Consider the following 23,830-nt stretch of genomic DNA (forward strand, 5'->3'; position numbering starts at 1 on the left):
CAATTTTATTTTAATATTATGTAATAAAGTTATAATTTAATGCTAATAAAATGATCATGACACATTTTACCACATCGTGAGTTGGTTTTTTTTTATTCTCAAAGAAAATTAAAAAAAATCGAGCTAAAGATGTACAATTTTTTACATTTTTCGACGCCGTGAAAACCTTTACCCAGAATGACGTTAAATGTTAATATTGGGGTTACAAGTATTTTTTCGGACAATCAACAAACTTTTGTAAATAAGGTACACAAGCACAAGTGCGAACTCGGGGAAAGTGCAAACATTCAACGTTTCTCTGTTAATATTTCTTCTTCTAGAAATTGTTGTTTAGGTCCAAACAAACAATCTGACATAGATAAACTAAACTTTATTTTCTTAAATTATTCACTAAAGCACTAAGTACTGCACTGCACTGTTTGATTACGCACGAATTTAAGTACTACCAGACATGAAAAGTGTGTGTTTGTTTTGCATATTTTGAATGGTGAGTGTTTGGGACTGACATTCAAGTGAAAGCAGAAAATTAATGATAAGTTTCAGTAGGGGAACTGGGGGTAAGTCCGGCCCCTTAAAGAAAATGATCATTTTGCAAAAACTGAAAGCAAATTTTGTTCTATTTTCTTTGAAAAATCGTTGCTTAGATTTCTTTAATAATTTTTCTTCGCTGTCAGGGATTTCAATACGTTTTTAATAAGTATAATATTAGTTTATTAAAACAGCGACAAAAATAGTATTCAATAACTAGTGGGGGTAAGGCCGGCACCTGAAATTGGTAATGAATTTTCTCAACATAAACTTAACCGACTTACATTCGAAAACCGCTCAAAGAAAGATATCCTGTACGATGCAGATAAGTATGGCATTTATCAGCTTACCGGTTCCGGAGATTTCACCGAAACAAGTTCCATAATATGAATTCAAGAAACTAGACATGATGTTTTAGACTGAGTCGATTTGGGGTAATTTTTTCTCTTCTTTGTTCTCAAACCCTGGGATCTTAAAAACTTCGTTTTGGTCCAAAACTCATCCATGATTTAATATTTTGTACTGAAAAATCAACATCATTCCAAACCTGGTTTGGTTCCATAGAAGAAAAAAAAATGATGTTGATTTTTCAGTACAAAATATTAAATTTTCCCATACAAACCTAAAAGTTCAAATTTACTAATGTAAATGTTACTTAAAAATTCTGCCAAAAATCATGTATGAGTTTTGGACCAAAACGAAGCTTATTAGAACCCAGGGTTTGAGAAATTCAAAAATGACCCCAAATCGACACAGTCTATTATTTATACCTATCACCCGACACATAAAATTATAATTAAATTCAGTGATTAGCTCAAGTGGTCTTGAATGTTTTAGGTGTCGTCCATTCCTCGTGGACAGTTAAGTGAGAGAGAGTTGGTTTAGGTAGAGGGGGAGGGATGTTACATGTCCAGGGATTAAACAACATTTTTTCAGAATTACCATCCATTAAACAGGAAATTGCCCATATCTTGAATACACGGAATTTTATTGTCTTAAATACAAGAACACATGGAATGACCAGTTTTCGGACTCGATTTATTTCCCTTAATGTGACACCTTTACTCACTAGTTTCGAGCTTGCCACCTTCCTTGACATATGATCCTGTAATGTAGTCCTGGGGATTCCAAAAGTCTCGAAGGCACTTTTCACAGAAGCCCCACAAGCGATGGCCTCTTTAGCAAGGGTGTGGCTCTCTCGGGTCCAACTACCACGGATAGTTTCCCTTTGGTACTTGCCAGGCTTCTAAGTAGGAGAAAATATGTTTTAGTAACACCTTACTATCCACAAACTATGCCGGGCTTACCCCCCCCCCCCCCTCCCCAAACAAGCATATTTTTAAGAATAAAATTTTTAACACTTTAAAGATTTAACTTGCCTCAACTCGAATCTAAGCGATAACCAACAAGTAAAGATATCAACTGCACACCAAAAATAACGGGTTTGAAGCTTTTTTCACGAATTAAACCTTAAATTTTGTTACCATTGGGTTATCTCGCCCAATCATACCCATGAAGAGCAAGTAGTTTGGAGTACTCAATCTGAGTGCTCATAGGTAGTTATCATAATCGATTAAATATCGATAATTCTTCCCGCCAATATTCAAATTTACATCAGAACACAATTTGTAATAAAATTTATTAATAAAGCCTACTCTTTGATAAAAAACAATAAATAAATAAATTAAGTTAGGAGATTAAAAATAACGATCACTCCAAATTCAAAACAGGAGCTAGCGCATGCAAACACTTATGACACAACACAAAACACTTGCCCGATGAGAAGCAAAAGAGCAATGGAAAACGTCAGGTGGAAAGTGAAACGGAAATGTGGGTTGTGAGCTAATCACTAACTTAGATTCGCATATCCTTTCCGCCTTCGACCAGCACATGGTTCACATCGCTACAAAGTGACCATAGTGGCCAAGTTAAACGTGCATGGCCAAGTTATTAGTGTCGAAATAAGATAACAACGCGGAAAGAACTAATTTACCTAGTCAATTGTGAAAGAGCGAATCAAGTGAGTTTACTATTCAAGTGATTGCTGTAAACCCCATCCTAACCCCATATTCAATCCACCAGGACTCAGTAGTTTTGGTCAAGAGATTCGACCCAGCAATTTCGATCAGGATAATTGACTCGACAAAGCTCCAGTTTGTCCAAGTCAAACGGGCCAGTGAGCAAAGATCTGCTTCCGTTTCTCCACTGAGGAGCCTGCGCACGGACTCGAACTACAAGTCCGGCGGGCATCGAAAGAATGAACAAAAGTTGGTCCCCCACGCGACCAGCCACCACAGCCACCCAGATACAACAACATCGTCGTCAACATCCGGTCCTAGAGAGCACTGTTCAAACCCTTCAAACGGGTTAGTGAAAGTGTCCCTCCGGGCTCGAGGCTCTGTTGAGAAGCACGCGGTGTTTTACACCTGCGTGTACCATCCAGGGCAACCACAACGAAGGTTGGCTCCACCACGAGGGCGATCTAACCCCCATTGCCAACCAACACTGTGGACTGTTGACCCACCAACCCAAGATTCTCCATCGGACATCCATCTCAGCACCAGCCGGCCGGCCAACCAGCAGCAGCAGCACACTACACACCCACACAAGACACGTAAGTTATAATAAACAGGACATGAAAATTTAGTTAGCGTGTTTGTGTTTCCTTCCGAACTACCGACCGGTGCATCATTGCGAGAAGCCGACCCGAGGTTCTCCGAAACCTCTGCTCTAGCTTAGCCAAGCAAAAGAGGCCGCATGTGAGCCCACCCTCACTAGAATTCCCGTGGCTTGACCAGGAATTCGAGGGCAGTTGTAGCTGGTCCCTCTAGCCAGCTAAGTAATAATTTCACAATCGAAAAATTACAGCCGATTGCGCACCAGCGGCACTACGGATTGTTTTGTTCTTTATTTTGACGTTTGACGCTGTACGATGGATATAATATTCACTCTTGTCAACCCATACTGCTGGGTAAGTGCAAACGCACCTTTGAGCCATGTAACATCGGCCATTTCAGAAAAATCATCTCATATATAATTCAGCATTATATTCGAATGGTCAGAAGGGATATCCAAAGTCTTGTATCTGAATTTGAATCTAAATCTGAATCTGAAAATCTCGTAATGCCTTATTAAATGACGGTCTTTTGCTTAAAACAACAGTCAGCAAAAATGGAGTCCCAAAAAGTAATTAATATTGCACAAAAACAGCAAATATATCAATAAAAGTAGAAAAAACATACCGGAACATGTATTAAATTCATTTTAGGACCGATAATCTGACGCATCTATGGATTAGTTGGGAAAAGCATTGCGTTTGTCAAGTGTAAACTTATACATTTTTTCACAAAAGTACCTTCGCTTCTTACCAACATTTTTTTTTCACTTTCAACGGGAATTTGTTGAGAACTAGTTGAGTGATGCAACGATCGAAAATTGATGATTTATTAAGGTCTGTATATTTTTCTAGGACATGAGACAGTTAAACTATGATAAATTCCGTTTGCAATTGCCTCGGTGTACCTTAAATACATTAAAAATTCAGTTACCAGTCAAGGCTAAAATGCGTCATAATGCAAATCAAGGATTCAGCTTTAAAATCTCGTTTCCATATGCTGGAATATGATTGCTTTGCATCAAGCGTTTGTTAATCTCAAAATTTCATCCATCCATAAATTTTATGATTTCAACTAGAAGTATGAAGAAGATTTTTGAAGTATGTTTTACTCCTTAATTTGTGCAGCACTAGTCCGCTGCAAAAATTGACTTTTCGTTCCCATATTTTTTTTCGATGCCATTTGAGTCACCAAGCATTAGTGTAAAATTTGAGATGATTTGGATGATTTCTGAATTAGCGCGACGTGTTTTATTTTTGTATGGATATTTGTCTGGAAGAAGAAATTTCCGCATTTAAAATAATCCAGAAAATTCATGTCAGATTGGAATTAAGTTGGTCTTTAATTATTGGTTTTGTCTATTCTTCAGCTTCTTTTTTTGCTTACATGAGTAAAAGCTGTATTCCATGAATAAAGTTGTAATAATTTCAAAATAAAAAATCAGCATCCCATGAAAAGTGTTTCAAAATAGCAGCCTTTGCTCGTAAGACATTTAAAAAATTTCGTGAAATGTTTTTACCAAGGTTTGCTATGCAAAGTAGTTTTTGGCGATTTTTATCATCCTAAAGGTGAACAGCTTTTGAATAAGTGGTTAAACGCTTAAAACTAAAAAAATATTCCAAAAATATTTCTTTTATTCAACATCGAATATCTTTTCTATGATACAAGTCAGTTTTGTGTTTTTTTACGTAGCATGTAATGAAATAATTAGGGTTTGGGAACTAGGGGCAAGACGCCTACGTTTTAAACCTCATAATATATGAAGAATGCAATCCAGTAAATTCGACAAAAAATTTGAAAAGGGGACTTTACCATAAATATATAAACTGGAACACTTAAACCAATAACATAAGTCTTTATCGTTAAATTGTGAAAGGCGTTCAAAGTATGATTTCCATTACGTTAGGGGCAAAGTGCGCATATGGGTGTACACAAACGCGCCATTAATCTTTATTACGTGAATATTGATTTAGATATTTGAAAGTGTTTGATATTTAAAAACACTTGTTTGTTACTTCACAGGTTGAAAAATGTATTCCTATGCGCAGTGTTGCCAGATATACTGACAATCTTGTAAAAAGTTCATTAAATCTTTATGAAATTCAGGAATTTCAAATATTCTCTTAAAGTTTCCTATGTTTTCCAATTTAACATAGAAATTTCTTTTAAAGTAATGTGATGAAAATTGTATATAAATTTATACAAATATGAAACAAACTTAAAAATAAGCGGACATTGCGAGCTTTGCCCCGCCTCCACATTTTTATTTAAAATCGCTCAAATAATATAAATAATTATTGAATTGGGAAATTTTTGTAGTTTGATGAATGTAAAGACCTATGTTCATTATTAGAATAGATGACAGGTGTTTTTTTTTGCTTTAAGATGCCGAAATTCCTTACGATAAAAGTTGAAAAATTGCAAGAAAAACTCCTAAAAAATTTTTTTTCGCTTTTCTTCAAATTTGCATGATATAAAAATACTAAGAAGGTTCACAAATGTTTATGAACGCATAAAAGTGTAAAAAGAATAATCTGGCATTTTCAGAAATGTGGAAAAATATTTGATTAGTACTGATGGGGGCGCATCATGCCTGCTCTGCGCATTTAGTTCCTAATTACTTCCTATATAACATTCAAAGTTTTTTTTTTAATTATCAGTACATCTCTTCGGATTTGTTTTTATGAAAAATTTTGTTTTCTCATACAAATTTCCATACAATAAAACTCGTTGCGTTAAATAGTTCGGGACTGTGTGAATCGCTTCCAAAAATTTTATTGCTACACAGCAAAAAATTTCTAAAAGTATACGCAATCTAAAATACGAGTGATCTACTTTTTGACCAGTGTAATTCAAAACTGATGTAATTGATCTATTTTTGAATCGTTGGTATAAACTTAATTTTGTATGATGTTTGTTTACACGCCCTGATCTAAAAAATATATCTCAATATAAAATTGCATCGAAAACAATGTAAAACACGACAGATCCATTGTTTTCCTTTTTTTTTGCGGCATAAATTGTTCTGTTTTTATCCGAGATGGTGGTTTATTGTGCGAAAAGAAAAAAAATTCGCTTCCGCTGTTAATTTTGTATTAAAACCGAACCAAATTCTTTCAGAATTGAATTAAAAAATGGTAGGTTATAGTTTTAGACGAAATGAAAAAAATGGAACTTCAAATTCTCTTTCGATTGCAGGAATTGCAGTTTTATAAATGGATCAAAGGCCGAATCAATGTTGAATGTTTCTGATGTTTAGGGGATTCCGATTACTATGCTGTTCCGGAAGAATTCAAGAATGCCTGAAGCTGATCGGCAAAACATCTCCCTGCTGGGGATCATCGGACACAACCACAATTCCAGCTGCAAGTGATGGTGGATGTTTTTTTGAGTTTGCAGTGTATCGGAAATATATGTTAAATAAAATGACACATGTGGCGTATTTATTCATAAACAACACCCAAAAACTGATTATTTAAAAAAGATTTGTAATATTAACGGTAATATGTTTTGAAATTTACATCATTGTGTATTTTTACACGACGGTTTATGTCATCCGTTTGCGTGCATTGTTTTCGATCTAAATTTACACGCCTCAAAAATAACATTGTTGAGAAAAATACACCGTGGTAGAATTTTATATCAAAATCGATGTTCCGTTTTCGTGCATCGTTTTCGATCTAAATTTACACGATTTTTTCTTGCTGTGTAGTAAAAGCAACGAAAAAGTCTTGGAAGGTGTAAAAATTTAAAAAATTTAAATTTCCATATAAAGCTTTCAGCGGTCTTAAATGGTGTCCACGATGAAATTGCCACACTATGAAATTGTTTTAACTTTTAAATGATTGGGTAGGATCTAATGAAAATTTGGGTGGATTTAGTTCATAGTGCATTGTTTACATCCTGCCAGGGTTGTCAACATATATTTTCAATAATCAGGGAACTGGTGAAATAAAAATCAGGCAAAATCAGGCTACATAAGTAACGGAAATTCCTCTAAAAGTGATGACCTTTTTTTTTTTTGGTCATCACTCTACATTTCTACTGTGTTGTGGGCCTACTTGGTTGCATAATTCTACTGTATCAAAGCCGAAAGATTCCTTTTCATTCCCTTTTTAAGATATGAATTAATGGGAATCTTTCGATTGGTTTCATTCAGCCACATTTTCGCTTTTTAACTTCAGCAATGGTACCTGATTTAGTTCCTTACTACCCATTTTTCATCACATTCGCAAAAATCAGGCAAAATCAGGCATTTTTTGAAAAATCAGGGAAATTCAATGGCTTTTCAGGTTGTCAGGCAAAGCCTCGAAAAATCAGGCAATCCATGAAAAATCAGGCATATTGGCATCTCTGCATCCTGCATGTTTTTAAGTCCTGTGATCAAAACTCGGGGAAATGAAGCCGAAAGAACAGCTCGTGCGTGATAAAATCTTGCGCAATCATCACGAGAACAAGGATCTCTCGCATCGTCTCATCGCTAATACGTTGGGAATCGCAAATTACACGGTGTCGCGAGTGATTAAGCGGTTCGAGGAAGCCCAGAAGTGAAGGAAAAAGTATTCCGTACAACACCAAAAATCACAACCGCGTAGTTGAGGCCTTCAACCGAAACCCGAGCGCCTCCGCTCGGGATGTGGCTAAGAAGCTGCACACAAGCCGAAGTTTTGTCCAAAAGTCCAAAACTAAGACTGGGCTTTGAACGTTCAAGGTACAAAAGGCCCTTAATCGCGACGAGAAGCAGAACGATTTCACCAAAACCTGTGCCAGGAAGTTGTACCTCATCATGCTGACGAAAGTTGAATGCTTCATCATGAACGACTAGAATATGTGAAGGTCGATTTCAAACAGATCCCCGGCAACCTGTCTTTCACGGTCTTTCACGGGATAAGTTCAGCGTTCCGGAGCATGTCCTCACTCAGAAGATGTCCAAATTTGTGAAGAAATACCTGTTTTGGCAAGCCATCTGCACGTGCGAGAAGCAAAGTGCACCTTTCGTGACCCAGGACACGATGAACTGACAGGTGTACACGAAAGAGTGCCTCCAGAAGCGGCTGCTTCCTCTCCTGAAGGCCCCCAACGTCCCAACAATCTTCTGGCCGGATTTGGCCTCATGACACTACTCTAAGCACGTGCTGAAGTGGTATGCGTGCCGAAAATGTTCAACCCTCCCAACACTCCGGAACTCCGCCTTCTTAAACGACCTAAGGTAGTGAAAATAGTCGAGGAACTTAAGAAAGTATGGATTTAAATGCAAAAAACGGTTGATTCACAGGTTGTCCAGCATCTTATGGCCGGGGTTAAGGCCAAGGTGCGGGCATTTGCGTATAGACTTTAAGTAAAATACGAGTAAAATGGTAAAATGAAGTTAAATACATATTTTTCAATCCCTGAAAGTTTAATGGCAATCGGATGAAAACTCGAATTTTGTGAATCAATTTCGTGTGTGGCAATTCCATCGTGGACATCTTTTAAAAACTACCAAAACTGACAGGTTTTGCGTCCAATTTTCAGAAATATTATATTTACAAAAAAGTTATTGATTGTGCTCTAAAACCATGTGAATATTTCCATGAAATTTTCTGGATTAGATTCTTTATCATTTGCTAAAAACAATCAGGAAAACAATTCAAGAAACAGATCTGTTACTAAAGCCTCTAAACAAAGCCTCCGTCCCCTTACTTTTACACTATTCTTTTTACGATCTTATACCAACTTATAGTTTAAGGGAACTTGTCATCATAATAATAACATATTATTATTGGAAATATTTACAAAGTTTATTTCATGCACCTGCATATATTCAATGAATCCTATTATTTTTTTTTCTCAAATAAATCTGCACTCTATTTGAAAAATGAATGCTCTAGCCCCTAGTTGAGTATTTTCTAGTCAATCTTGGCGTCACTTTTTTCATTATTCAACTGTTCATTTTTGAAAGCGTGTTTTAAAATACATTCAATAAGAGAAAAACCGTTTTCTATTTCATTCCGCAATTGAGATTTGGCAAATATAATTTCGTTTAAAAATAATAATTTACTCACGAGCTAACTAACAAATAAAAACACTCTCTGCGTGCGTACCTACTATTAATTTGAGATTTAATTTTCTGTTGACGCCTTGTTCCTTTTTTTTCTCAAGCATTTACAGACCCAGTAGTGGTCCGCTGGTAATAACTTACTATTGTTAAACTACATAGAATATTATTAAAACGTCTAGCAAGATCCCTAACAAAGAATAGGACTATAAAATGGTAGCCCAACAACTACTTCATTTTATGACAACAATAAGTGTATAATGACAACGTTTACCACGTCGTTTTCTTGTGGGGGTTCCCTGTTTATCTGGCGTTAAAGTCTGTGTGCTTGTTAGAAAAGACGATCCCCCTTCTTCCCATTTTTCTCGATCCCGGGGGTGTGGTAAGCCGCGTGCGATCGGAGCTGGCCATGCTTCGCCTACCGTGATCCTAACCTATGATTACCGCAATTAACATTCTTGAACGACCAGACGCATTTTTTTCCTGACTACTTCTACTCCAATTACTTTTGCTTCTTGACTTAATGAGAGGTCTCTGGACCAGTAACGATGAGCCGTGTTGGCGTGTCTCGATCGCAGTAGGCTACCGGGTGAGTGGTCCAGAAATCGTGCAAGCTACTTTGTTAATGTTGCATGCCTTTCTGGGTCACGTCGTGTGTCTTATTGCAGACTTGGAAGCACTTTTTTACTCTAAACGACATCTTAACAGGGAAAACAGAATCCGTTCGAGGTCTAAAATTAGCATTCTCTGGACCATTCATACGCACATTCCTTTATAACAATTCTCAGAAGCAATCATCGCTCACATGGTTCCTCACGCATTTCGTCATACAAAAAATACGCACACACCCATTCTTTACTATCCAACCCTAATTTGCTCATACTCTCTGTTCACGCATTAACTTTTTTCACCTGCGGGAAAAAGGCCTCTATCGGAAGAATTGGGTCTTCCGTTGCCAGTGTGAAGTAGCCAGGAACCCTCCGGGACAGCAGCCCCTTATTGACCGATTTAAATCCCTTATCTTTACTCGCCGACAGGGTCAACTCGACGACCCGCTTGCTGTAATCCGACGAGGCACTGTTCAGATCCCAATCAGTTTCGCCGTACCCGTTGAAAGTCGCGGAAGGCGAGTCCTTCGGTGAAATCTTCATGATGGCCGTTTCCGGCTGCCGATATCCTTCGGTCGTGGTACTAGTTCCGGATGACCCCGGACCAGCTCCCTCAATTGCGCCCTCGTCGTAGCGACTGTTGTGAGGCTCCAGGTCGTCGAAAGTCTTCAGCTCATCGGATGAGTTCAGCAAACTGTTGGAAGCTGGATCGACGTCCTTTTGGCTGCCGCTGTCCGATTCCTTTTTACGGTTGTAGTTTTGGATTCGTTGCCGCAGGCTGATCTTCGGTGGCCGTCGATTGGCCAATGTGCTCGTATTCAACGTGGACGGGTTGGCGGTGCGGTTCAGAGACTGTGGGAAATTTTAGGGAAAAGAGTTTTGAAATTAAACACATTTTCTCTTTTCGCTTCACTTTTTCTTCGAAATATCATATAATTGTGTTGCTATGTTTCTTAAAACACTCTGTTTCGACTGGTATTATCAAAAAGAATAAATGATCCTCAGGGGTTAAAATTCCAATGACCTTATAAGTGAAACAAGGTATTAAAATAAGATTAAAAAGTGATTTGATCCAAACAACTTCCAATAAAAAAAAATCAAAACGGACAACTGGGGGAACATTTCTTCTGCTTATTTCGAATGAAGCTGTACGGATATTGGACAACATTGTTGATTGGGCAAATGCTTTAGATTTCGCAATAAATGACGTCACCATCTAACGACGTATTGGGAAAAATCCTTTGAAAAAAGCTCAATTGAGGCCCTCAGAGCCAGAGGGGTATAAAACAGAAATGGTCGATTTTAAGTTTATAATGCCAACCGAATTTTGCATTTTTTAACTTTGTTTGGTGTTTTTTTTCAGATTTAAAGAATTTTATTTACTACTTTTGCGCTCGAAAGAAGAATACAAATTTTCTAGAAAAAAAATATGGAAATTGGAATAACATAACCACTTGAAAGCGTGTCTTCTCAAATTAGGCTTTTAAGCACTTATAACCCTTTGGCTTCAATGGTCCAGAAACAAGCTGATTCATGATATCAATGATTTATTGTATCGTTATATTCATTATTTTGATTGTATTAATATAATTTATTATTGTTAAAATCTGCATAAGAATCACTTGTATAAAATCGGATATTTTTTTCTTTATATCATGCATAAATCATCTTCACTATCGCTATCGATGTTATCATGTTGTATGTATAACAATGTTGTAAATTGACGTGATATCAATTTTTAATCATCCCAAAGGGAGAAGGTTCAAATCCAAGTATTTTTGTACGAAATCAAATATGTCACTATATATACAGTTGCGTTCAAAAAAAAAAAAATGAAATCGCGTGAAGCTGCGCACCCACTTTGAACTTTAACGAGCTGCAATTTCTCTCTCGGTTGATATTTTTTCATGAAAATTTCACACAATCTAGTTCAACTATTCAACTAACACTCTACGAAATTTGAAATCTTTACAATGACGGGAAACAAAGATAGAGCTATTTCCGTAAAAAAAAGGGAAATTTGGAGTTGCTTCACTAAATTTGCTGTATCTTCGAAAATTTTCATAAAAAAATCTTGAAATTTGGTCCAAAGATGTAAAAATGTTTGATCTAATACCAAACCAAGTTTGGTCAGAATCGACAAACGTGATAAAAAATGGTGCCAGGTAGAAAATCAGGTTCATTATCGCGCAACATACGATTTCATTCTTTTTTGGACGGATGTTTGTATGGAAAACAATGTATTCTTGTTTTTTTTCTTTAACAATATCAAAATTTATTACAAAGTAGGTTGTAGATTGATAGAAACTTCATCCTTGCTTTGTTTAGAAATAGAAATTGTTCCAACATAGCTGGTATTGAAACAAAAGAACGAATATGATATTCCCTTTAATTGTGGATCAAATTGGTTTATCGGTATAATTAGCAGGTCATTTCTGAAACAGGACTGAGTAGGCGGCGACCGTGACTGACGGGTGTGGTTATTTTTGGTGCTGATTTTTACTCCTGAAAAATTATTTTTTTTTTTTTTTTTTTATATATGTCTTTATTTGTATCAAATCATGATTACACTTATATTACATTATTGCATTAAACTAGGTGTTCAGCTCAATAATGAACTGTTCATAGCCCTATAAGTAACTAGATTATAAAAATTTATTTATAAGATTTAAATTTGCTGAGCGCAATCAAGTTTTTAATGTAGGAGAACATCCTGTAATAGCAAAAATATTTTATACTTAAAACTAAACACTATCTTAAAATTAAACTAAACATAAAGAGAACGAATCTCTGCGATGGAAGACTGCATCGATTTGCCTCTGAAGTTGGAGATGATGTTGTTGGCCATCTCTTCGATAGATTCAATGCCTGCAATCCGATGAAGATCTTCGGTGCTGTGCCAAGGTGGAAGCCGCAAAATCATTTTCAGAACTTTGTTCTGAATCCTCTGGATGGCTTTCTTCCTCGTCGCGCAGCAGCTAGACCAAATCGGAACTGCATACATGATCGCTGGTCGGAAAACTTGTTTGTAGATGAGCATCTTATTTCGCAGGCACAACCGGGATTTCCTGTTGATGAGAGAATAAAGAGATTTAGTGTATTTATTACATTTAGATTGAATATCTTCAATGTGTTTTTTAAAAGTAAGATTCCGATCAAGTGTAAGTCCCAAGTACTTCACGTGATCAGACCATTCTAATGAAACCCCATTAAAAGTTATGGAATGATTTTCATTAGGTTTTAAAAAATTTGCTCTTGGCTTATGGGGAAATAAAATAAGTTGAGTTTTGGAAGCGTTAGGAGAAATTTTCCACATTTTCAAGTAATTCAAAAAGGAATTTAAATTTTGTTGCAATCTACTGCGTACCACCCGTAAATTTCGACCTTTTGCTGAAAGCAAAGTATCATCAGCAAATAATCTTCTACCTTTTCCTTCTGGTACATCAGGAAGATCAGAAGTAAAAATATTGTATAAAATTGGCCCAAGTATACTGCCTTGAGGGACACCAGCTCTAATGGGTGTCCTTTCAGAGCATGAATTTTGATAGCTTACTTGTAAGGTTCGGCTAGTCAAATAATTTTGAATAATTTTGGTGAGATATACAGGAAAATCAAATCGAGCTAATTTAGCTACTAAACCTTTGTGCCAAACACTGTCAAAAGCTTTTTCAATATCAAGAAGAGCAACACCAGTTGAATAACCTTCAGATTTGCTAGCGTTAATCATATTAGTTACACTCAAAAGTTGATGTGTAGTAGAATGTCCATGACGAAAACCAAATTGTTCATCAGGGAAAATGGAATTCTGATTAATGTGAATCATCATTCTATTCAAAATAACTCTCTCAAATAGTTTACTTAAAGAAGAAAGCAAACTAATTGGTCGATAACTTGAAGGCTCTGAAGCACTTTTTCCAGGTTTCAAAATTGGAGTTACTTTGGCATTTTTCCATTTATTGGGAAAATAAGCCAAATGAAAACATTTGTTGAAGATTTTAACTAAAAAATTTAAAGTGCTTTCAGGCAACTTTTTAATAAGAATATAGAAAATCCCATCTTCCCCTGGAGCTTTCATATTTTTAAATTTTTTGAAAATCAATTTAAGTTCATCAATATTTGTCTCACAAGAACTTTCAAACACATTTTGCTTAGAAAGAATATCATCAAATTCTAGGGAAATTTGAGCATCAATTGGACTTACAACGTTTAAATTAAAATCATGAGCAGACTCAAATTGTTGGGCTAATTTTTGAGCCTTTTCTGAATTAGTTAAAAGAAGTTTATCCCCATCTTTCAAAGTAGGAATTGGCTTCTGAGGCTTTTTCAAAATTTTAGTTAATTTCCAAAATGGCTTTGAGTAGGGTTTTATATCCTCTACTGCTTTGGCAAAATTTTCATTACGAATGAAATTTAAACGACGTTTGATCTCTTTTTGAAGGTCGCAATAAATTAATTTCAAATAAGGATCCCTAGTACGTTGATATTGGCGTCGACGAATGTTTTTCAGTCGTATCAAAAACTGAAGATCATCATCGATCAAAGGTTGATTGAATTTATGTTTAACTTTAGGTATTGAAGCGGCTTTAGCATTGACTATTGCAGTTGTCAAATTTTCTACAGCCAAATCAATATCTTCTATTGAATTCAGTGGAACGTTTACATCTAAATTACGTTCAATAAAATTACTATATCGCTCCCAGTTAACCTTTTGAAAATTAAAAGTTGATTTTAAAGGGTTTTCAATGGGACTTTGGGATAAAGAAAATGTTACTGGAAGGTGGTCTGAATCGAGGTCCGCATGAGTAACTAATTGACTACAATGCTCGCCTAAATCCGTTAGAACCAAATCAATTGTGGAGGGATTTCTAATTGAAGAAAAACAAGTATGCCCATTAGGATATTCAACAGTATAATAACCTGCAGAGCAGTCATTAAACAAAATATTCCCATTTGAATTTGATGAAATATTATTCCAAGATCGGTGTTTTGCATTAAAGTCACCAATAATAAAAAATTTAGATTTATTTCTGGTGAGTTTTTGCAAATCTCCCTTCAAAAAATTTTTCTGTTCGCCGCTGCATTGAAAAGGCAAATATGCGGCAACAATTATAATTTTCCCCATAGAAGTTTCTAATTCAATTCCAATTGTTTCTAAGACTTTTGTATTGAAAGAAGGAAGAAGTCTAAATTTGAGACGACTATTGATGACAATAGCTACACCCCCACCTTGTCGATCAAGTCGATCATTTCGTAAAATTTTAAAGAAAGCATTGCTTTTCAAGTTATTGTCTGGCTTTAAAAAAGTTTCAGTGATGGCAGCAATATGTATGTTTTGAGTTTTCAAAAATAAAAAGAATTCATCTTGGTTAGCCAGCAAAGATCTAGCGTTCCAATTCATAATATTTAAACATCTATTTGGATCCATGAGGGAATCGTAAAGTCATAATAATTTTGTTAGCATAATTAAAAGAAGTTTGGAAAGCTTCAAACATTGAATTTGCTTTCAACATAAGTTGCATCATTTCCATTAAATTTTGATGCAAAAATTTTAATTTTTCCTCAGTAATCTCACCCAAATCAACTAAATTGTTAGGATCAGAAAATGAAGGAGAAGAAAAAGTATTTGAATTTCGGGGATTTTCCCAAGCCTTCGCGTGAACGTTGAGACTTGGTTTTTTCCCATTTTTATTAGTTAAACCTGAAGAGGGCAACCCATTTTCAACCACCTCTGAGAACGATAAACAACGAGTTTGTGGCGCAGAATCAGCCCAGGTAACATTAAAATCACTTCGGGTATTACCCAGCCGTGATTCCAATGTAGGCCGAGGCTGACTGCGAACAGGCAAGTTGTTTGCCGGTCTGACGTGTGAAGACGAAAAAGAGGAAGGAGGAGAAGAAACTTTTCTGGAAACTTTGGGATTTTTCCTAGAAGCAACAATTTTTGCCCTAACGGGACATTCTAGAGAATTCGAGGAATGATTACCTGCGCAATTCGCACACTTAAAAAATTCTGTTTTTGGCTTATCACCACCAAAAAGGCATTTAGATTTTTCATGATCGAATGAGCCGCAAAACATGCATCTGGCATTCATTCTACAATTTTTAGTGCCATGACAAAAAGCTTGACAACGACGACATTGCGTAATATTTTGTAAAAAATTGGTATGGGATTTACGAAAAGGTTCAAATTTTACTCGACAATGAAACATAAGACGAGCCTTTTCCAAAATTTGCAAATTATTGACCTGATCCTTTTTAAAATGGATCAAATAAAGCTCAGGAGCAAAACCAACACTACTGGTATTATTCGTGTTGGTTCTTTTCCTCATTTGAATTACTTGAATTGGAGAAAAACCTAACAAAGAATTTAATTCAGCTGTGATCTCATCCGGTGTCTGATCGCCGGTGAGACCACGAAGTACAACTTTAAAAGGACGATCACTTCTAGTGTCGTAAGTAAAAAATTGATGTTTTTTATTATTCAAATAATTTAAAATTTTTTGAATATCATTAAAAGATTCCGCCAATATACGAGCAGTTCCCCTTCGACCGATCTGAAAAGAAATCTTCACATCCTTAACGGAAGTGACGATTTCTTTTCGAAAGGCATTGAAGTCAGGAATCGTGACCGTTATTGGTGGAATCTTTTCGTTTTTAAGAGTATAAGAAGAAGAAGGTTTCTTAGTACTCTTATCAGAATTAAATATGAATATTTCCTCATCACCGATGTTATGAAGGACATCGAATGAGTTGGAAATTTCAACTTTTTTGGGCGATGGACCTGAATTAGTTTCGGCAATACGCTTTCTACCAGCCCTTGAGCCAGCCGATGACTTCCCCATGCTGGAAAGAAAAGAGAAAATATGAATAAAAGAAAATGAAAATAATTTTAGCACTGAAAAGTGCTGATTGAAAAACAGGTAAGGAAAAAAAATAAATAATGTAAAATGTTCCTGCAGGTACACAGCAACGATACGATGCTCCGGCGTACGTGTTGACGGCTCAACGGTACAGATGGAAGTGATGAAAAATTATTTTATTTTCAATTGTGAATTGTTATTTGAGACAAAAATTCGTACAGATAATTTGAGTTTGCGTCGCGTTTGTTCTAATTTTGTTAGTATTTTGAGGTCTAACAACCCAGTTCATTATTGAAATTCTAGTGGACGATGTGCATTGGCTGTTGAAATAGCTGGGGCCGGTGCCGGAAATGGAAGAAAATTTACAGCTTTACTTGATAGTTTCTTCGAATCATTCTACAAATCAGAGCTAAGTATACCTTTATTGTATCCAAATATAGAAATTTATTGTCCAGTAAGGTAGTTCATAGGATGAAATGTGGTTTTTGTGTTTTGCGATCTGCCGATCAAAGTACAAGTTTTCGCAAAACAAAACTCTGGTCAAGTTTCCTAGCTGTTCTTAATGAAGATGTATTTGGCAGATTTTTCAAGAGTCTACATTAAGCTTGCCAGATTGCCCGGTTTTATCCGGGTTTGCCCGGATATTTGATGCAAAATTTCGAGAAAGTCCGGTCCGGCCCGGTTGCCCGGATATCGTGAAAAAAGTCCGGATATTGCCCGGATTTTTTCACAATTTTCACAAAGAAAATAAAATTTTTTGAGTAAGTTTCAGCAAACCGATTATCGGTATGGAAATTTTCAACGGTTGTTTCAAATAATTTCGCTGATTTACTTTTATGAACCTTTAAATATTGAAGTGTTCCAAAAAGTTGTTGGAAGCCTGCAATTACATTAATAAAATATTAATTTCGATTTTTTGCATTTTTTCTTTGCTTTTATATATAATAACACCTGAATTTTGCCCGGTTTTTGCCTGGTTTTTGGATTTGAAAAATTGAAATCCATGCCCGGATTTTGCCAGGTTTTTTTTTAAAAAATGCCCGGAATTGCTAGGCCCGGATGGTAGTGAAAAAAATTCTGGCAACCTTAGTCTACATAGTATTTGCGCTGAATATATATTTTTAAATAAGTTGTTCGAAAAAACAATTTTTTAACGGGAATCATAAACAAACTCAAAGTGTCAAGATTTTCTAATTAATTCCAATTGTCAATGGCAATGATATGATAATAAGATATATTATTAAATAAGAAACAATAAAAAATGCATAATTAGAACGATCATTAGTGGAATTTCAACATAAGAATTTTCAAAACGTTCTGTTGAAATATCCAAACACGTTTTGTTTACTATTTTTAAACATCTGCAAAAGCTAAACAGCTTGTAATAATATTTTTAGCACAAATTAGACACACAATAAAAAAAATTAAGAACGACTTTTTATGGACTGTAAAATTGTCGCTCATTATTGAATTGTGAATTCTAACGATAATGATCATGCTTTGAAATCACTCTATGGATGTATGGCAATTTTCCTTGGCTTTGATTGTTTTTAGATCGGCTTGAATGGCAGCATTGGCAAACAAAACTCCATTTGACTTGTGGTATACTTAGGGACTTAAATGACTTCGTTATGGAACTTCTGTGACGAATATCAAAGGACCTTATTTTAACAGCTTAGCTACAGCTGTTTTGTGATTTAAGTCTTCCATGATTTTTTAATTTTTTTGGTCATTTCTAAACCTACTTGAAAAAAAAAAGTTTTTTGTCCATTTCTTCATTTTTTGCACTGTTGATCATTTTTGTAGTTCTCGACATATTATCGTTTTTGAATATTTTGATCAAATTTGTATTTTTTTTTTACTTTTTTGACACTCTTGTCACTTTTTGTGATTTTTGGTATTTTTTGTATTTTTTTTTACTATGAATGGCTAACTTTTTTCTCTTCGTGCAATCGCGAAATCAAACTGAGGCAAAGAGTTGATTTGCATTGATGAGTTACCAAAAACGATCTTATTCAGTTTTCACAACTTACATAACAAGTTAAAAACTAGAAGGAACAAAAAGGAGAATCACTTTATCCATCAACAAAACTTTAATAATTTAAACATTTTCTTATAAATATTTTTCGAAATTTGATAGGAGTATCTTCAATCTAAAGGATCGTTTTTGAAAACACATTAATGTATCAGGAACATGAATTAGGAAAACAAGTTAGTTTAAAGAAAATTCATACATTTTTTTTTACTTTACTATTAAACCTTTTTTTACTGCCTCAAAGTTAGAAATAGGAGTTTCCTTAAGAAAAATCTAGGAGCATAGGAGGTGTAGGAAAACTCGATCGCACCATTAACCAAAATGGATCCTGATCTACAACCTTTTCCCTACTAACAAAACCCTTTCCATGGATATTTGAATATAGATTCGCAGACGTATAGACGGTTTTTATAGTTGGTGATATTGACTTACCTTTGTTTCTAAATTTTTCAAAATAAATCTTTGGAAAACAAAGAGACAAAAGGTTGTTGATTGATCCTAGAAAGTATCCTACTAACATTCCTTCCTTCATTCCTCATTGACTACTAGGACGTGGCCGGCGCCGTTATTGATCTTTTTTTTTTTTTTTTTTAAAGTGAGAGCATGAGTTTTGTGCATTGTGAATGAACTGCTAGTCCCAAGCACCATTCTTTTGGCCCTTGCACAAAGCTGATGGCCTCGATCAATCACGGAGTAGCAATCATTGGCGAGGTAGAACTTGTTCTGCTTAGCCACGCCAGCGATCATGGAATATGAAGTGCGTAAGTTGAATAAAGTCTTATGAAATATGTTATCTGAAGTTTGAAATGAATTATCATATCTAAGCACTTCAAGTTCAATGATTTAAGGTGGATATGAGTAGTCAACTAAGCTAAGCTAAGCTAAGCTAATTAGCAGGTCATTTCTGAAACACTGTTTTTCTTATTTTGAATCCTGTTGAAATATTTTATCTTTCGAAACAAAGTACGAATGAAGTTTTTAACAATTTACAACATTCTTTGTGATAACTTTCGGTTTTGAGAACGAAAAACCAACAATACATGGTTTTCGATGTTTTCCATACAAACATCCGTCCAAAAAAGAATGAAATCGTCTGCTGGGCGCTAATGAACCTCATTTTCAATCTGGCACCATTTTTGATCACGTTCATCGATTTTGACGAAACTTGGCCTGATATTAGATCAAACATTTTTACATCTTTGGACCAAATTTCTAGATTTTCAATGAAAATTGTCAAAAATACGGCAAATTTAGTGAAGCAATTCCAAATTTCCCTTTTTTACGGGAAAAGCTGTATCATTGTTTTTCGTAATTGAAAAGACTTCAAATTTTGTGGAGTGTTAGTTGAATAGTTGAACTAGATTGTGTGAAATTTTCGTGAAAAAATATAAATCGAGGGAGAAATGGCAGCTTGTCAAAGTTGGAAGTAGAACTGGTCAAAAAAAGAGACGAAATCGGAGGTAGACATAAGCGGTGCGTGACAAAATCTGAGAATTAGTACAAAAAAAAGATTTACTGTTATTTTATTCAAAATATAAGTCAGAAGATATATTTTCCAATTTGTTCTTATTTTATATCGTACCATTTCGTGACAACTGTCCAATTAACAATTTTAGATTTATTATAGTCTGCACAGCTTCGTTAGAGCTATAGCAATGATCTTCATAAAAAGCTAAAGCGCATTCTATACATCACCAGAACTCTTATAAAGCTTAAATCTATTTGAACCCGTTCAAGGAACATCATCATGACTTATTATTTTCTATGCTTTAAAATTTTGTTCACCAAAACATTTTTAAAACATGTTAGCAATTTTTTATTTTCGTGAGTTCTCCGAGTTATTTGTTTTTCTTTTCATGATGAATAATGCTTACGTTTTTAAGATATGATCTTGTAAAAGTGATTACAAAAAAGCAATGTTTTAACCATATTAAAAGCATTTTTTCTACTGCCAGTCATGACTTAAGGTAAAATGTGCATAAAATACCTTAAAATATATGCGCCTCGTCAAATCATTAGAATAATGAAATTTGAATGAAATAATTATTAACATGAAAAAAAAAATCGCGAAAATAATTTCCAATAATTTTTATTGGATTTTTTTTTTTGGTTGATGTTTTTCGGAGAATTTAAAATCAAATAAAAAAAATCCTTGTAACGTTTCGGCCTAATACCTTAAGCCATCCTCAGAAAACTATATTTGAGTACAAAAATCTAAATTAAAACAAAAAATTCTTCATAATATTCCATCACAATATCACTGCACTTTTGCACTTACGATTTGTATCGCCTCGTGCTTCCTGAACGGCTGTCTTACTTGATTTTAGTCAAATTTTAATCGCTTCTAGCAGCTGGCGCCTATCGTTCCCGGTGTCGTCGTGTTCGGTGACGTTGTTTATGAATCCGTCGTTTTAGTTGTGAACTGTGGCGTCTCTCTTAGTTTTTTAATAATAGAGCTATATATTTTAGAAATTTCAATCGAATCTTGCTTGATACGAGAGAAATGCGATACAAATCGTAAGTGCAAAAGTGCAGTGATTTTGTGATGGAATGTTGTGAAGAATTTTTTGTATTAATTTATGTTTTTGTACCTACTCTAATATAGTTTTCTGAGGATGGCTGAAAGTAGTAGGCCGAAATGTCAAAAGAATTGTTTTTATTTGATTTAAAATTTACCGAATAGAATCAACCAGAAAAGCCAATAAGATTCAGCGGTGACTAAGCTCGTTAACACAAAATAATTTTTTAATAAACATGATTGTTATATGATTTTAATCGCCGTAATTTGTATGATTATAATTTTAATGGCATGCGCGGCGGAATGAAAACTAGAGAGAATTTTATTTTACCGAAATTTGAAAGAAAGGTGGATAGACAGGCATTAGTGCGCCAGTAGGAGAAAGCTTGATAGGTGTTGAAATTTTAGGCTAGAGGGCATGTTGACCACTGGGCTCGCTATACATGGGAATTCTCTTTCTGAGTTTCTCATGTATAGTAAGATAGTGAAGAGCAAAGGCGGGAGCAATTCATGGGAGCTTTTCATCAACATGCCCTCTAGCCTAAAATTTCAACACCTATCAAGCTTTCTCCTACTGGCGCACTAATGCCTGTCTATCCACCTTTCTTTCAAATTTCTGTAAAATAAAATTCTCTCTAGTTTTCATTCCGCCGCGCATGCCATTAAAATTATAATCAATAAACATAATTGTAAATCATTACATAATGTCATAGCAAACATAAAAGCATTGATTGAAAATAGACCTGAAAAAATATTTCCAAATACTTGACATTGTGAATCCATCAATATGCCGTGATTCTGTGCCTTTTGATATTTTTACCAATATGGCGTTACTCAATTCAGTGCTTAATAGCTTTATCGCTGATAAGCTGATATCACTCCCCCTGTGTAGGAGAAAAATATTCATCGCCCAGAGCTCCTGGCACCAACTAGCTCATCATTCCCTAAGCTTCGTTTCCCGATCATGTAATGATACCAATAGCTAAATTACGATTTTTTCGTAAATCATTCAATTTTTATTTGACAATTCAAAAATATTTTTTTATGAGAAGTTATGTAACTCAGTTAGTTTAATTATAGTTTCAATGTATCGAATCAATTCCATTCTTATTGAAGAAGAGTGTATGATCTTTTAAAATTTTTATCCAAAGGGGAAATTTGCAGAAATATCTCATGATCTAAAAAGCATATTCTCCAATAAAATGCCTAGACTAAATCGTTCACCAGAAGATCCTTTTTTTAAAGAACTGCGATTTTTTCCTTAATAAGATAAAGAACATTTTCGCTTTGAAAGTCTTAAAATCTATAACTTTTATTCATTTGCTAAAATTCATTCTTTAAAACTGTTAAACTTTAATTCAATTATATAATGAAATTATTTTTTAAATTTTAATATCCTATTATTTGGAATAGTTTTTTTTTTAATATGAAGGATTGATTGTCATATGTAAGCACGTTTCAAATTTTGTTCCTCAAATTTCAAAGCTCAATGAATGTAGAACATTTCAACCATCGGGACCTGAGAGGAAAACATAACAAAAATTGAACACCATAGCAACTTATACTTTAAATTGGCTGAAACAGGCTGAAAATGCTTGGTAGATAATTAAGTTTTTAAATATTTTTCTACGTGTCATTAGAACACGTGGAGAAATTTTTGAATGCTAGCGCCCCATCACAACCAGTGTATTAATCACTTACTAAACAGACACGAACCTTTGGTTGATGGAAATGTGGTGCAGTGTTATATCAGTTTATCAGTGACTTTATTATGGACAGGTTAATGGCTTTTTGATTTTATAATGGTTTTATGAGAGCCATGTAAATAGCTGAAATTTGAAGTTTCTCTCGTGAGCCAACCAATTAACGCGTAGGATAAGTTCCTCACTTCTGAGTTGTTAATCTCTAATGCAGTAAAAAAGGAGAGACTTTTTAAATGACATCTATAAGGGATTTCTTATGAATGTCCGGTGGAATGTAAACATGAGTTAAAGTCGAATTTCGTTGGCTGGCGCCATATTGAAATTCAAGATGGCGGCTTCCGCTTAACATTAAGATGTTCTAAAGGAGTTAAAATCGCGAGAAACCCCTACAATATGGATATTGGGTGAAAAAGATAAACAAGAAGAAATCAAATTTAGCTATCTAACACACCCCCTTATTCTGCGCCGCGCGTGAGGTGACGATAGTCGAGTCGAGTCGGAGTCACGTGAGTCTTGTCACCTTATTCCCGAAGCCGATGTGACAGAGGTTCATGCCCAGCTGACTACTAGATTAGGATAAGAAAGCAAGAAGTTTATTCTAAAAGACGTTTCTCACCTAAAGCGACTACTGGAATCGGATGACTAGGGTGATTCGACTATCGTCACCTCACGCGCGGCGCAGAATAAGGGGGACAATCTTGAACATGAAGATGGCGAATTCCGCTCACTGAAATGGCTTAACTACAAGAAGTCGAATTTCACTATCTGACGCTTTCTTGAACTGTAATTGACTTCGAATCACATGAAAGCCCCAAAATATTGGTAATTGTGTTAAACGGCTAAACAAGAAGAAACCAATTTTCGCTTTCTGATGCCATCTTGAAATCCAAGATGGAAAGTATGGCTTAACTTTAAAATGCTGTTAA

General features: G+C 35.1%; 1 protein-coding gene across 3 annotated transcripts in view; it reads right to left on the reverse strand.

The window, feature by feature from the left end:
• Positions 1-9,664: 9,664 nt before the first annotated feature.
• LOC129745879 (mucin-2-like) overlaps positions 9,665-23,830 on the reverse strand; it is a 158,690-nt gene continuing 144,524 nt past the window's right edge. For all 3 annotated transcript variants that reach the window (XM_055739251.1, XM_055739253.1, XM_055739252.1), the window contains exon 6: positions 9,665-10,640. In XM_055739251.1, the coding sequence (XP_055595226.1) occupies positions 10,071-10,640 (570 nt within the window). In that variant the 3' untranslated portion in view covers positions 9,665-10,070. The remainder of the gene's footprint in view (positions 10,641-23,830) is intronic.

The sequence above is a fragment of the Uranotaenia lowii genome, chromosome 2 (assembly GCF_029784155.1).
Source record: "Uranotaenia lowii strain MFRU-FL chromosome 2, ASM2978415v1, whole genome shotgun sequence".
NCBI classification, from domain to species: domain Eukaryota; kingdom Metazoa; phylum Arthropoda; class Insecta; order Diptera; family Culicidae; genus Uranotaenia; species Uranotaenia lowii.